The 13,169-nt window shown below is 48.8% G+C and overlaps 7 protein-coding genes across 7 annotated transcripts; 4 read left to right on the top strand and 3 right to left on the bottom strand.

Annotated features, from left to right (window-relative positions):
- On the top strand, positions 1 to 269 carry EDB91DRAFT_1066928 (uncharacterized protein; the record flags this gene model as incomplete). The annotated part of the gene is made up of 1 exon (XM_041314823.1): positions 1 to 269. A coding segment is annotated over one exon (269 nt), but the record flags the coding sequence as incomplete, so codon positions are not given.
- Positions 270 to 801: 532 nt separating this feature from the next.
- On the bottom strand, positions 802 to 1,612 carry EDB91DRAFT_1341459 (uncharacterized protein). The gene is made up of 2 exons (XM_041325736.1): positions 1,514 to 1,612; positions 802 to 1,465 (listed from the first exon to the last, which is right to left on the bottom strand). Exons 1-2 carry the CDS (start codon positions 1,550 to 1,552, stop codon positions 1,121 to 1,123), a joined length of 384 nt encoding a protein of 127 aa, XP_041168405.1. The 5' UTR covers positions 1,553 to 1,612; the 3' UTR covers positions 802 to 1,120.
- Positions 1,613 to 1,687: 75 nt separating this feature from the next.
- On the top strand, positions 1,688 to 3,133 carry EDB91DRAFT_1186661 (uncharacterized protein). Its single transcript, XM_041320496.1, has one exon. It carries the CDS (start codon positions 1,972 to 1,974, stop codon positions 2,836 to 2,838), a length of 867 nt encoding a protein of 288 aa, XP_041168404.1. The 5' UTR covers positions 1,688 to 1,971; the 3' UTR covers positions 2,839 to 3,133.
- Positions 3,134 to 3,797, bottom strand: EDB91DRAFT_1352531 (uncharacterized protein; the record flags this gene model as incomplete). Its single annotated transcript, XM_041326159.1, has 3 exons — positions 3,134 to 3,403; positions 3,438 to 3,684; positions 3,745 to 3,797. The coding sequence occupies 3 exons, from the start codon at positions 3,795 to 3,797 to the stop codon at positions 3,179 to 3,181; spliced, it is 525 nt and encodes a 174-aa protein (XP_041168403.1). The 3' UTR covers positions 3,134 to 3,178.
- A 1,401-nt stretch (positions 3,798 to 5,198) lies between these two features.
- EDB91DRAFT_1066926 (uncharacterized protein) lies at positions 5,199 to 5,966 on the top strand (the record flags this gene model as incomplete). The annotated part of the gene is made up of 2 exons (XM_041314822.1): positions 5,199 to 5,357; positions 5,412 to 5,966. 2 exons carry the CDS (start codon positions 5,199 to 5,201, stop codon positions 5,964 to 5,966), a joined length of 714 nt encoding a protein of 237 aa, XP_041168402.1.
- A 213-nt stretch (positions 5,967 to 6,179) lies between these two features.
- EDB91DRAFT_1090259 (peptidase S8/S53 domain-containing protein) lies at positions 6,180 to 8,372 on the bottom strand (the record flags this gene model as incomplete). The annotated part of the gene is made up of 11 exons (XM_041316629.1): positions 6,180 to 6,250; positions 6,298 to 6,319; positions 6,376 to 6,627; positions 6,678 to 6,687; positions 6,744 to 6,829; positions 6,882 to 6,957; positions 7,008 to 7,276; positions 7,332 to 7,504; positions 7,558 to 7,987; positions 8,045 to 8,131; positions 8,163 to 8,372. The coding sequence occupies 11 exons, from the start codon at positions 8,370 to 8,372 to the stop codon at positions 6,180 to 6,182; spliced, it is 1,686 nt and encodes a 561-aa protein (XP_041168401.1).
- A 762-nt stretch (positions 8,373 to 9,134) lies between these two features.
- EDB91DRAFT_1352529 (uncharacterized protein) lies at positions 9,135 to 10,942 on the top strand. Its single transcript, XM_041326158.1, has 7 exons — positions 9,135 to 9,268; positions 9,316 to 9,508; positions 9,569 to 9,713; positions 9,768 to 9,986; positions 10,045 to 10,304; positions 10,364 to 10,513; positions 10,567 to 10,942. Exons 1-7 carry the CDS (start codon positions 9,215 to 9,217, stop codon positions 10,821 to 10,823), a joined length of 1,278 nt encoding a protein of 425 aa, XP_041168400.1. The 5' UTR covers positions 9,135 to 9,214; the 3' UTR covers positions 10,824 to 10,942.
- The last annotated feature ends 2,227 nt before the right edge of the window (positions 10,943 to 13,169 follow it).

Here is a 13,169-nt window from a genome sequence, read left to right as displayed (position 1 = left end):
ACCCTTCTTATTCAGGGATGATGATGGTATGCATCGGAGTCATCATTCTGCATGGCTCCCGCAACTCGTGGTTAAGGGCCTCTGGTGTATCGCGGATACCTGGAGTGTTGCCGCTTGTCATCGCTGGGGGCGCCGCGTGTGCAGTAGTGAATGCAGCGTTGTTCAGAAGAATGAAGAGAGAAGATAAAATGATGCATTCAGCCTTCAGAGAAGAGTGGGAGGCATGGGCGAGAAAAGTGAAGTATCTGATAATACCTGGTGTATACTGAAAGCTGCGCGTTTTCAAGTGTTGTTGCCCATCTGTTACATCAAGCATCATTGTTTTTCGTGTCTAAACTTCAATCGAGGTCTTGAATTCGATCCTAGGTGTGTCAGAGTTCCCAAGTTTCGGTATATTTTCGAGAGTCGACAGTACATTCGATTGCAATGTCATGCCTAGAATATACATCGAATTTACGATTGATTTGTGTGGCGTGCTAAGATCAAAGTTGTGTTCCCCAGCAACATCGAGACGGTCACGCGAACGGTATGACGCAGCACGTCATCGATTGTGGAGAAAGCGGGCGGTGCGTCGTCTTCATCTGCAGGGCCGTTTCACTAATTGGGAATGCACTGGAAGCGATACGACTCAACCTTACTCACAGACTGGCAGTTCTTGAGTTATCTGATTCCTAGGACATTCAGTAAAATCAAACCCGGATATATGTAAGCTATTCAAATAGGCCTACGGTAAGTAGTTCCACAAGTCCATATAATGAAGAAGGAGCCTCAGAATGGTTATCTTGAGCTTCTAAGAAACGAGTCACAGTGAGGTCGACTTGATCAGAGTAGTATCACTGATCGATCGTTTCTGCATTTCCCGAAATCTAGGCTTGACACCGTTCACACTTAGTAAACTGGCTGTGCCATAGTCTGTAGCTACTTAGTGTCACAGCACTCCTACTTGCACGCATGACTCATTCCATTTAATGCAGCCACGTCCGCAAATCATGATGCCCGAGGCCCCCATGCTTCTGTATACCGCTGTGGAGCGCTATGTTTCAGATTTGCCTAGATATATCATTTGGCTGGTCAAGCCCCTTTGTTGGCATCTTAACACTCTCCGTCATGGCCGTCAGCACTAGGTATCGAGTTCGTACATAGCGGCAACCCACTCGGGAGGCACGGAGTGACCCTTGGGATTGAAAAAAAAATTGCACGCTAGATTGTAGATGCCCGCCAAATGCCGAATGAGCTCGTATGCTTGTGTTATGGTAGTTCCCTCGTAGTCATTGGCATTTCGAGAGGGTAACGCTTCTAAGCAATGTCGCTCCGCAGATTCAATAAGCCACTCAGGAGAGACTGCATATCCGTAATATTGGACATGAGGAAGACCTGTGTACGGGTTCATTTGCTGCCTTTTCGGACGCACAAGTTTGAACGGGCGTCGTCTCATGGAATCCCCGGTATGTTGTGGGGTCGTAATCTTTTGAAGCCATTAGACGGAACATAAATCATAGGAGAAGATATCTACCTTGAGAGCTTCGAACGACTTCGATAAAAGAGAAGACATGTTTTGCGATAGAGAGGTAAGGTCAAGTCACATTGGTCCCTCGAGTGGCTCCAATTGAGCGTGATAAGTTAAACGTGCACAACACTGAATAGGCGTCCAACGTTATATATGTGGCACAGCCACAGATCGAATTGTGGACAGTCACAATGATATGCCACAGCCATCCCACAGCGCAATTAATATTGTCAATGCATGAGTAGTAAACATGTTAGAACGGTGAGAGATCGTGTGGATCCTTCATGTGATGTACACTAAATTGGTGGTGCATGGGCATCAATAGACAATGCTTAAATTGAGGATCCACAATGTCTCACCAATACCAAATAACTGCACAGGCCGCTATCAAGGTTAAGAGTTGAACCCAATGGAAGAAATGTGACATTACCAAGCCCTCGATTCACAACAGTGCTTGACAAGCAATGTATTTCCCCTTCCCTGCCAGGAGCTATGCATCATACCGCACTGTGAATCCGGCACCTCTGCGAACTCCCGATGCTGCGTTGTCCCGAGCTGCAAATTCAGCATATATATACACTCAAGATGTTGCATCATACCGCGCTGCCGATCAAGTAGCCCTGCATCCACGTGCTCCACTTCTAGGAGCACCACCGTCAGACGATCCGAATCACCTCCTACCATCGCGTCGCCCCTCATACTCCTCGATTACACAACCTGTGCTCAACTCTCCTAGTTATTACAAATCAATGGAAGCGTTGGCTAAACAAGAGGCCACTAAGGCAGCACCAGCACTTTTGCTACCTCCTCATGTTGCCTCAGTGTCGTCTTCCGGTAGATCCATCACTGCGTCTTCTGGACCATCCACAGGACGGTTGGCGTCTAGCACTGAGTTAGCCCTTTCCTTTCCGACCGATAGTAGACAACGTGCGAAGTCACAATACACCATTGGGGACAAGATGCTCCGGCACCAAACTGTTCATCGACAGACCCACCAACCCCTTGTTCATCAAGCACCTGCAACTATATACCAACACCTGATGTCGAAGGTCGTCGCACTGATCGCTGCCGTCGCAGCAGCACGTGAAGATCCCAGGAGATCCTGTGGTACCCAGTATGGGTTATCGCAATTAAGGACTGGATATTTTGCAATTCGAACACCCATACAGTGGCGTGCAACATTGCACCGCAATAGGTCCTATCACATCAGTACATCATCGACACGCGCAAAGAGCCACAAAAAAGTTGGGTTATCCCCGATTTTGCTCAGGTCCTGCAGCATGTGGAGACTGAGCGCAACGGTAACCGCAAGGTCGGACGTCGAAAGGTGATTCCACTGGTGGAGAACAAGCCAGAAAAACCAAAGAAACGATTTCTCCCTGCCCAAAATCCTTTCCGGGATGTCAACGACCAGATCCGCCAGCAAGCAGCCTTTGCTTTCATGACAGATGCCAGCCTGGACGGGATCGGCATGATCATTGCATTTGGAGCCTGTTGGAAATATCTCGAGTTCGATCGTCCACCAAATTCTTAATTGAGGACATGGACGGAGTACGGTGGAGTGGGCCTAGAGGCCCACTTGAGAGAAGTGACTTCAAGCCTCACACAATGGAGGTGCGATGGGTGAGGCAAGGTGATGACTAAGCTACTACAGTCGATGCATACGAGTGGCTACGACCTCGGAACACCGCCGGGACCCCGGACACTCCATGGGCAAGCCCCACTCCAACGGGGACCAGACGTATGGTAAGAATACAGGGACCGTGCCACAGGAAGTGGCGAACCTAAGCCCCACGTATGACGGGACTTTTGAGTTGCTAGGACCGCCCAGCCCTGAATGCCAGGAGGCCCAATTTCGCGAAGTTCGGCGGCACGAGGTTTGGGAATAAGATGTTTCTGAGAGAACAGTGAGCTGAATGTAATGATCAACAAAAATATGACCTCTAAAGGTGCGCAAATGGCCGAGGTCTTCGACATCCGGGATGATACCCTTCTCGATACAGCCGACAAGTAGAGGCCATTCATCCTCTACGTACTGCAAGAAATTGACGAATATATTGGCAAAGAGGAAGCGAACTGTTACCCGACGGTCTGCGAGCGCAAATAGTGCATTCAGCACAAAGGAAGCGCGATAGCATTTGACTAAAGAGACCACATATGAATCTGTTTTGACCAGACTAAAAGTTACCTAGAGATCAGCATGGACAAGGGAAGGTAATGAGACGAACTTACCTCACAAATTGAGTCTATCGTCCCGCTTCATTACCATTCGCAGATAACCAATGCTCATCGAGCAGACCGTCACCGCCTTGGAGCTCTGACCGTCCTCGCAGGACTTGCTAATATTTCAAAGAAGTTGGTGATAAGGTTGTACCCTCTGGCGGGGGATGCGCTGGATATTGCAGGGGAGGTCCATAAGTTGGGGATATCTTCGTTGTTCTCCCAGATGTCATACTGGACATGGCAAAGAGGTAGGGCAGTCAGGGGCAAACATGTTCTTGACGTCAGCCTCTTTGCAAGGGTACCAAAAGACCTTGCTATGAATGGCTTATAAGATTCGTAGTTTGTGGTGGGAATGAATTGTCAGAAGCTGCGTAGGAATTCGACATCATCCTTCGAATCGTTCCGCGCGATAGCCTCACGAAAGTTTGCCAACTCGGGAACATGCTGAGCGAACTGAGATGCGAGATTATATAGCATGATATGAAGTCGATCGCCACGATGTTGCTTGTGGGATTTCTTCGTACGAGCACTCGGAGCAGTATATGCCTTGATGGTAAATACACTGATGCTTGCTGTAAATTGAGTGCCTCAGTTTGTTTTCGCAATTCATTCGAAATTTAAACGGGCATGGCTCTCGCAACTCATGGCAAGGGCCTCTGAGTCTGATGTGTTACGCTGTTGCTGGGGTTACTACGTGTGCAGCGGTGAATATAGGGTTGTTCATAAGAATGACGAGATAAGGGTGATGTATAATGCGTTTGATCCACTGCTGAGTCGGGGAAGTACCTGGGCGTCATGTGTATATGTCATGGGTGAGAAAAGAAGTGCCGTGTTGTTTATGTTTATTACCATATGCATTAGCTATTGATCAAAGACCATAGTTGCTCGTACGTGCGCATCTATAGACTATGAGGGATAGGCTTCACCGAGTAAAGCATCATATTCCTTGGGTTCTTAGCGACTAAACCTCAACAGGAGTCCCCTCCTCCGCGGCCCTAGCGATACCCCCCTGGTTTCTTTTTGCGTTGAACTTTCCGAAAATGAGAAGGCTCGTTCCCACAATTCTATGTTGTTCATACTGTGATCATATGAACAATCTAGTTTTCACTATGGACGTTGAGTCAAACTCTCAGCCATGTCAAGATCTCTGATTCCATAAAATTTGAGATTCTCGTTCGGCATAATCGGTATGCCGAGGACATCTGTCATACTGATACGGCCCGCACGAGGAAGCCCGCAAAGTTTTGACAAATGAAGGTGTAAAAGAATTGAAAACTTGTCACAAGGTGCAGATATAGTATATCCGCGCTCATCAGATTGGGTAGGAACTTCAGTGATACTTTGATCATCAGACTGACAGCGCATTCTATTCAGTTTCTGGGTATTCTGTGACTCACATGCCCCTGCTGTGCTCGCAGATGGACTGTAGGATAAAAGCAACCAAATACGTCAAGGGTTCTTTATGAACATGTCACTCCTCAAAATCCCACTCATTCTCTCATCTGCTATCGCTGTGCACGTAGCGTTCACACCCCCCCAGGTCGCCTCTAAGAATGAGGTTGTCCATGATACTTTTAATGAGTGGGTCATCATTCAGCACGTCAAATACGGGCTCCCGATCACAAAGGTACCTACCTTTTCCATGGGTTGTCCGCAATCCCTTTGATGGAACTCTGCCCAGGCAGTTTACTGGGCTGTTTCTCTCGCAGAAATCGCTATAGCCGCCTCTCGCATGGCAGGCCCCAACACACTTCCCAGCGTGATACAAAACACAGTCGGTCCACTTCTTTCAAGGATCCAGGACGTGCCGATTACTCCTTCTTTCCTTCTTGGCACAGCAGTTGTTGCCGTGGGAGGATACCTCCGCTGGTCGTGTTTTCGCACCCTTGGTCGTTTTTTCACATTCGAGCTCACTGCCCAAAAAAAGCACCAGCTTATCACGACTGGACCATACTCGATCGTACGCCATCCAGCCTATTCAGCAGTCGTTGTGCAGTACATCGGTATAGTGATGTTGCACGGATCGGGGACTTCATGGCTTAGACAATCAGGGGTATGGGGTATCCCTGGACTGAAAGCGGTTATGTTGGCATGGCTGGTGGAGAGAACGATTACTGTGACAAGCCTCGTGCGTAGGATCAACCAAGAGGAGGAAGTCGTGAAGTCAATGTTTGGAGACGAATGGCAGAGGTGGGCAAAGGTAGTAAGATACCGGCTCATACCCGGCATCTACTAAACGCCATGCCCATATGAGAACCTAAGGTGGGATTTCTAGATCTTACTGGTGCGCACACGGTGTGGAGCAAAGCACAATTGGCTGCGCTAATAAGCCGCGGTTCGGAAAACAGTATATGCTGTCTCCCGTAAATAGTCTCTAGGTTTGTGACCTTATTACATCCATGATGTATACTTAGATATATCATAGATCCCCGTTATGTAGCATGTCTTATTAGGGCATGCTCAATACCAGTGCCTTCAACTTCTCGAAATTGGGTGTCCCAAAGCCAGTAACTGCAGGTACTGTCAACACCGGAATAGAAAACGACTTGCCTAGTATGTGCACTCACCAGGATCCCATCCAATAGTGGCCTGCGCATGGACATCATATCAATAACACGACTCGAGGGTGCACAGATAAGACATACATTGAAGCCCTCAGTTCCACATCCTGGGTTGTTGCCCGCGGTGATATCATTCAGCGCAGTGTAACCGTTTGAGTACAAGAAAGGGTTGAGGAAGCCGAGAGGGGTTTTGCCATCACTGATGCGTGCGTCATTCAGCATGGAAACGAACGAGGTGAATGTGGGTGAAGAACAGGATGTGCCGCCAACGTGTCCTGTCTGGCCCTGGTAGACGATAAGGAAGTTCAGCCCTTGCGCAGCCACATCGGGATAAGCCTGGATGAATGTTAGCAATGAGATCCTGGCATGCTGAAAAGGTAACTTACACGTCCGTAGCTGCGAATCAGCGACTCAATAAAGGTACACTTTTGGGAGTAGTTCATTGCACTTACGGGTTGTAGAGCCCCTCATAGGTGCCGGGAGCGAGTTTTGCCAGGTACTCTGAGACGGCAGCTTCCTGGTATGCAGGACGAAGGAACTGGTGGAAGTGTGTTAAGCAGGCACTGCTGGTAGGGGTCAAACTTGCTCACATAGTTGCTGAAACCACCACCCGAGAAGAATACGGCAGTCTCTGGGATATTGACAGTACCACCAACAGTAGTCACACTACACTCGGTTTTTAGTCGATGTGCTCCTCGATGGTACAGATCACTCACTATGGGCAGGAAGCAGGGAAAGCAGGCAGGAACTTCGTGACGTTGCGCCCGTCATTGGAGTAGCATAATTGTGTGGCGGGGTTGGCATCACCATCACCAACACCACCATCACCAGAAGAGAACATGACAGAGACACCACGAGCACCGAGAACTGCCATACCGGCACAGACACGAGTCGCATAAGTGTACGGGACAGTCTGTTCATCGTCACCGTAACTGGTAGAGATCGCCTGAGGAAGCGTAAGCTGAGAAAGAACATAGTCGAGCCACTGAGATCCTAGACATCAGCACATTAAAATGTTTATCGCGGTGGCTCGAACTCACGTATGAGTAAGGCTCGTTTGAATCAGTCGGCGTCACCATATCTGGAATGAAAGGGGGCTCGCCCCCAGTGGAGTAGAACGTTCCAGGAGTGGGCCAGGTGAGTCCAAAGCCAAACTGAGTGTCAAGATTAGCCTCGATACCTGCCGCCGCATAGCTCTGGTTGTTCATTCCACCTGTGGAACAAATCAGTAACACTAGTTTTGGCGAAGCCTTGAGCGCAGCATACCATTAACGGAAACAAAAGTATAGTTTGAACCGTAAGCAGATGGGTTTTCGAGCTGGTAGAATTGCTGGAGATCCATGTTATTGGCATACTGCTCAAGATAACCAGTGAGACCCAGCTCGTTGCCGTTCGTGGCAGACGTGTTGTAATCCACCGCGTTATATAACTGCCTCAAGCATGAAACCGTGACCGTGCTGTTGCAACTTGCGTCAACCTGGTTGCCTGCAGGCCCTGTGATCGTTCCGCTAGATGAGTTCGAGACCGCAGGCACCTGGTTAGCCCAGTGCAGCGTGCTCTTAAAAGCCTTGAACCGAGCGAACATAGTCGTAGGCTGGATGAGATCGACGTGGTCATGCAATATCTCAGGGAGACTGTAGCTCGTGGTCCGGACGATGTTGTCTCCGGACTCAGCGTGCTTGTAGACATGGTAGGTCTAGACATCCACCAGTCAATGGGCCGTGATCCCTGGAAACGAGATTTCATTGCTCACGGTATCCAGCATCTCTTCGGCGAGGCCGACTGGAACACGAATAGTGACCCAATCTTTTGCAGATGAACGAATGAGACTTTCTTCCGCCTAGGCCGTGCGAGGCAAGCCATTCGTTTACAATGTCCAAGGTCTCGGGATGGGGAGCCGTAAGAGCGTCTGTTTCCTGCTTCGACAAGTGCGCCCCGTAGCGCGGGTGGCTGGGGTCGCTCACTTCCCAGAGGTGCTGCTCGAGCTCTGGGAACTTGGGCTGAGGCAAAGCGATCTTGAGCTCAAGCATGTGGTGCTTGGGTGCGGGAGAATGCTTGTACCATCCGCGGGGCTGGACCATGAATGCTCTCTTTCACCTTGTGCTGACAGCCCTTGAAGGGTGCTACTGCACTAGCGAGAGCAGCTGCGAGGGGGAGCCCAAATAGAGAGACAAGTCTCATTCGTCAGTATGCAATAGTCGGAGAAGGCTTGCACTCACGAGAACTTGACGCATTATTATATACGAGAATATAGACGTCAATGTGGGGGATCTCGTTGTGGCGTGTCGATTCCCGGAATGATCATGCTCTCCAAGATCCTCAGTCCGCATGTACTGCTGGGAGAATCTCATTCATCTACATGAGGTCTCTTGCTGATTATAAGTTGACTATATGGCACAGCACCTGATTGCAGCTAAAACGGCCCGCGGGGCTTACACTAGCCTACAGGGGTTTATCGTCCTCAGAATATGTAGCACTGCCCGTCAGGCAGCAAGTGTCCCAAGGTTGTAGTCCCGAACGGCGCCGGTACCTCACTAAGTCATCCTCTTGTTAGATTGATGTTCTCCCACACCTCCCACCACCAGCACGATGTCACAGATCACTACACATGAGTTCATATGCTAGGACCCTGGATTCAGAAATATTGTTCTAAATCGGTAGAAGTACCCGCCAGTTCTCATACATAACTCCCACCTGGTGACTATATAGGAATGATTGAGATAGTGAGAGTCTGGCCTATTTCCGAGAAATGCAAAAAAGTGCTATAGAGTAAAGCAGAGATCTAGAACAGCTGCTGATAGACGGTAGCACTGCACAATAAGCAATTAGGCATACTTCTGCGAGGCGGCGTTGTTTGTATATGTTGTCCAAAAGCTTTGAACTTTGAATTGCAAGCGATCGACCAGAAATTTCGTCCAGCAAAATGGCTACCACAGATTCTATATCAGTGTTCGCAGAGGGGACATTCGAAGAACAGGTATGGCTTACCCTCCGTACGAAGATTTGTTCTTGATCTATTGCCAGACACAAGAGCTAGTGCAGTATGCTACTCGAAGTAGCACGGAGGATGAACGTGCTGCGTTGTTGCAATCTTTCCGAGATATCGTCAAGACAGATGATGGGGCCGAACCCATTGAAAAAGATGAGGAAAGAAGACGGTGTGTATTGATTTTTGTGCTGGATCAGACAAAAGGTTTGGGCGATGGATCAGAGCAAGGTGCGTTCCGGGGATCCTCAGCATTTTCAGCAGTGAATTAAATCTGATTCCTAAACGCAGAGATCGAGGGCTATTTCAATCTTCTCTTCTCCCACCTACTGGCACTATGGCCGGCCGACTCACCAGAAACCAAACTTCATATCTCATCTCTCTTGAGTGTTCTTTCCTCATCACCTTCCGACCATCCATCAGTGAAGTACCGCGTGTAAGTACTACGCTTTCACCACCTTTATTAGGCTGTATGCTCAGTCCCTGACAGCATATCAAATTTGTTCAACGCTACTCCTCGTAATTCAGCTCTCCGCCTACCTATTTACACCGCGTTACTAGAAGTCGCCGCTGCAAATGGACAACTCGAAACCTTGCGCCTATCCAGAAAAGATGTCGAGCAGTGGCTACAAGAATGGAATATTTCTAGCGAAGAGCGCACTCAGTTCCTCAAGTCCATTGTCGATGCATTCACAAAATCTAGCCAGCCGTACGCGTTATTCCATTTAACTCATGCAGGCTCTATGGGTAACATCTAGTTCCTACAGGGAAACCGCTTATCAGTACACGCTTTCCTATCTTTCTTCATTGCCAACGTCGCACGATGGTCAATCCGCAGCTATCGATGCCATAGCCTTAGCACTGCGCTTACCCTCCTTGTTTGACTTGGATCCATTGTTCAAGCTGGATGTTGTTGTAGCAGCAAAAGATCACGAGCTTTTTTCGCTTCTCCAGGTATTTTTGAATGGCGGCCTACCAGAATTCCGTTCATGGCTCGAAAGTCATCCTAGTGTTCCCGAAAAATATGGTGGGTCAACTCATTATAGATGATATCACCATACTTGATCTATGCATCTCTGCTTGCAGAACTTGACCCGTCACAGCTGGAGCGGAAGATTCGACTTCTGTCATTTGCGTCACTGGGTTTTACACACGTCGGGCACGATCTGCCGTATTCAGAGATCGCGTCAACACTTCAAATTGAATTGAGCCAAGTAGAGAAGTGGGCGATTGATGGTATGTCCCTTGACATCCCGTCGTTTCGCATCATCTTGAATAGTGTTCTACAGTAATCCGTACCGGTCTTCTTTCGGGAAAGCTCTCGCAGACTACCCAATCCCTACACGTTTACCGCTCGTCAGCGCGCACGTTCGAGCGAGAGCAATGGGAGGCACTGGAGAAGCGTCTTGTTGCGTGGAAGGCGGGGCTAGCGAGCGTGCTGGAGGTGGTTACTAGCGCACAGAAGCGCAATAGCGGTTCAGGTGTCAGCGAGGTCGTGCAGCAAGTCGCGCAGACGGGCGAGAGCGTTCAAGTTGATGCTGCGTAGCCTTAGATCTGTACTCACAGTCATCCAATTTTGATTACTTGCGAGCTGGCCAAATTTGCGGGACAACCGTTTGAGCGATACATGCATACACACTTGCAGTTGGCTCGCATCTTTTCTCGCTTCACTTGATGGTTACTGAAATCATTTGATGAGAGCCATTCGAGGTTTAGATCCAACCTTCGAAACACTTGTGTTCTTCGGAGTTGTTAAACATAGGGGGCAGCTCCTTACAGGACCTTAGCTAATAGCCCCGCACTCGGTTAGTTTAACCATCAACGTTTCAACACTCACGATCCTTGATCCTATTCCCCCATTATCATGATTCATAGCCACGCGTGATCAAGCAGGATCAAGCAGGATCAAACAGACACTGGTGGAAGAACCGAGGTTGCTCGTGAAAACTGCTGCCTGAGTCCCGTCCTATCCACAGCGGCTATACGCCAGGACGATGGGTATCAGTTCGCGCAGACTAACCGCCTTTCCTGCCAGGGTTTCACGTCTAATGCATCGTCAATTTGCCCAGTGGGTCAACAAATGCAGTATCCATCAGCGGAAGTTGTTACGGAGATCCAGGCGCGGGTGGTCTGACCCTGGACTACGCGAAGACCGCCGAAGAGTACCTACTACCCCGACCGCTGCTGCCAAACGGTGAGTGCGCATCAACTACGCCTGCTGCTCACTACTTCTACCTTCCAGTGACCTCCAAACCAGCCATAAAGTTAAGGGCGTACTATCTACACTCACTTCGGGCGTTATCATACAGCATTTACACTAGCTGCTTCCGTGCTTGCTTGCTATCGATTACACCCCTTAGGATATGACGACAATCATTTAAGTGAACTTGCTGATAATCGAGTGACCAAGGTGGTTGACGAGCTAACCAACTCTCGAGTTCCTGCTCACTACATGATCTGTCAGGGATAGCAGGGATACTACAGTTCCGACGCGTGTGCACTGTTCCTTCGCGTTTTAGGTCTCCATGAGAATTTTTTTGCTGTCACTTTCGAGGTCACGGCACGCGTTACTAACTACTAGAGATGAGGTGGTCATTGGCACTAGCAGCCACACTGCCGCTGTCGCCGAAATCTGGCCCGCGCTACAGCGAATGCTAACTTAGGGATGTTTAGGAAGGCAGGAAGCATACCTAGAGCTCATTTTCATAATCTAATTAGCAGTCTCCAAGGTGGTTGGGATGGGATGGAAGCCCTATCTGTCAGTTTCACGAGTATTGTCCATGCGAGTTTTAGAATGAATTCCTCCTTCGCCTGTGTGCTGCCATCTCCAGAGGAGTCGGTATTCGCCTCTAAGGTGCTGCCAGTGCGCTGATCGTTAAATTACAGCAATACTTGATGTTGTATCCTACTGTAAGCCCGGTGGCTTACCTGAGTTCCCATAATCAGCATAAATACTGTCCGAGATAATGAAACATGAGCTTTCATTATCACTGCCTTTTGGCGTAACGGTTAAGGGACGACAGTCTTGACCTACTTACACCTACGTAGGGGCTGAAGCAAGGGGTTGGCGTTTCAAATTTCAGTGACCGCAACTTGTTGCAGCACCTATTTCCTTATATGGAGTGTGCCTGCGACAGTAGCTTACTTACTGGAAATTGAAGCTTGTGGCAGTGGTAACTCATGCTATAATGCAGACTCTTCAGTGGGTTTTGCATCATAATTTGCATTGCACATGTAGTGCATGAGTAGCTTGTAAGTAGCTAAAACATATGGATTGGCAGACATGGTTCACCACGAGTGACTCGTCTGGATATGAGTAATTAGCGCCAACATGCATGCTGTTCAGGCGAGAATATACAATACAATCACCCAGTCTGTTAGCATGAGAATGTAGAAAGCTGAAGGAATGATAAGATAAAACTCACTACATTGCAAATGGGTGCGGTAGTTCCAGACTCCAAGCGCCAAATGATTGCACCTGGTCACAGGCCGATCCGTCGATCGACGGTTTTGTCCTTGTCCCTGCCCAAAACCTGGGAAGGCCTCTCTGATGATTCTCTCCTCGTCTATGCCTTCTTCCCTCATCCCCTTGCCACGTCAAAGCCCGAAATAACGGATTGCTGGGGTCGAGGAAGTGACCTGGAACCCCAGACTCGGATATGACGAAGCGGCAAGAGTGTGAATGCATGAAGAGACCGACGCACGTTCGACTCCAATGGTAGCTCGTTTGGAAGACGCTGGAAGGTCAAAGTAGAAGTTAGCAGCATCGCAGTAGTTGCCGCAGCAGTGACGCAGCATTTTCCTAGTGGCTAGATTATAATTAACGATTAACCTCATTAACCGATCCACCACTAGTACTATAGTACTACAACTCTGCAACACACCATACTAC

The sequence above is a fragment of the Suillus paluster genome (genome assembly GCF_016628075.1).
Source record: "Suillus paluster strain FC165 chromosome Unknown EDB91scaffold_552, whole genome shotgun sequence".
NCBI lineage: Eukaryota > Fungi > Basidiomycota > Agaricomycetes > Boletales > Suillaceae > Suillus > Suillus paluster.
Note: the sequence above shows the minus strand (reverse complement) of the source record. Positions and strands in the feature narration are given on the sequence as shown.

What these genes read in the sequence shown, in the direction of transcription:
- EDB91DRAFT_1341459 (XM_041325736.1), bottom strand. Translation starts at nt 1,552, where the DNA reads ATGTCTTCTCTTTTATCGAAGTCGTTCGAAGCTCTCAAG. An exon ending in AGTCGTTCGAAGCTCTCAAG is followed by an intron (nt 1,466 to 1,513) that starts GTAGATATCTTC and finishes TGGCTTCAAAAG; the next exon opens with ATTACGACCCCACAACATAC.
- EDB91DRAFT_1186661 (XM_041320496.1), top strand. Translation starts at nt 1,972, where the DNA reads ATGTATTTCCCCTTCCCTGCCAGGAGCTATGCATCATACCGCACTGTG.
- EDB91DRAFT_1352529 (XM_041326158.1), top strand. Translation starts at nt 9,215, where the DNA reads ATGGCTACCACAGATTCTATATCAGTGTTCGCAGAGGGGACATTCGAA. An exon ending in AGGGGACATTCGAAGAACAG is followed by an intron (nt 9,269 to 9,315) that starts GTATGGCTTACC and finishes ATCTATTGCCAG; the next exon opens with ACACAAGAGCTAGTGCAGTA. An exon ending in CCATCAGTGAAGTACCGCGT is followed by an intron (nt 9,714 to 9,767) that starts GTAAGTACTACG and finishes AGTCCCTGACAG; the next exon opens with CATATCAAATTTGTTCAACG.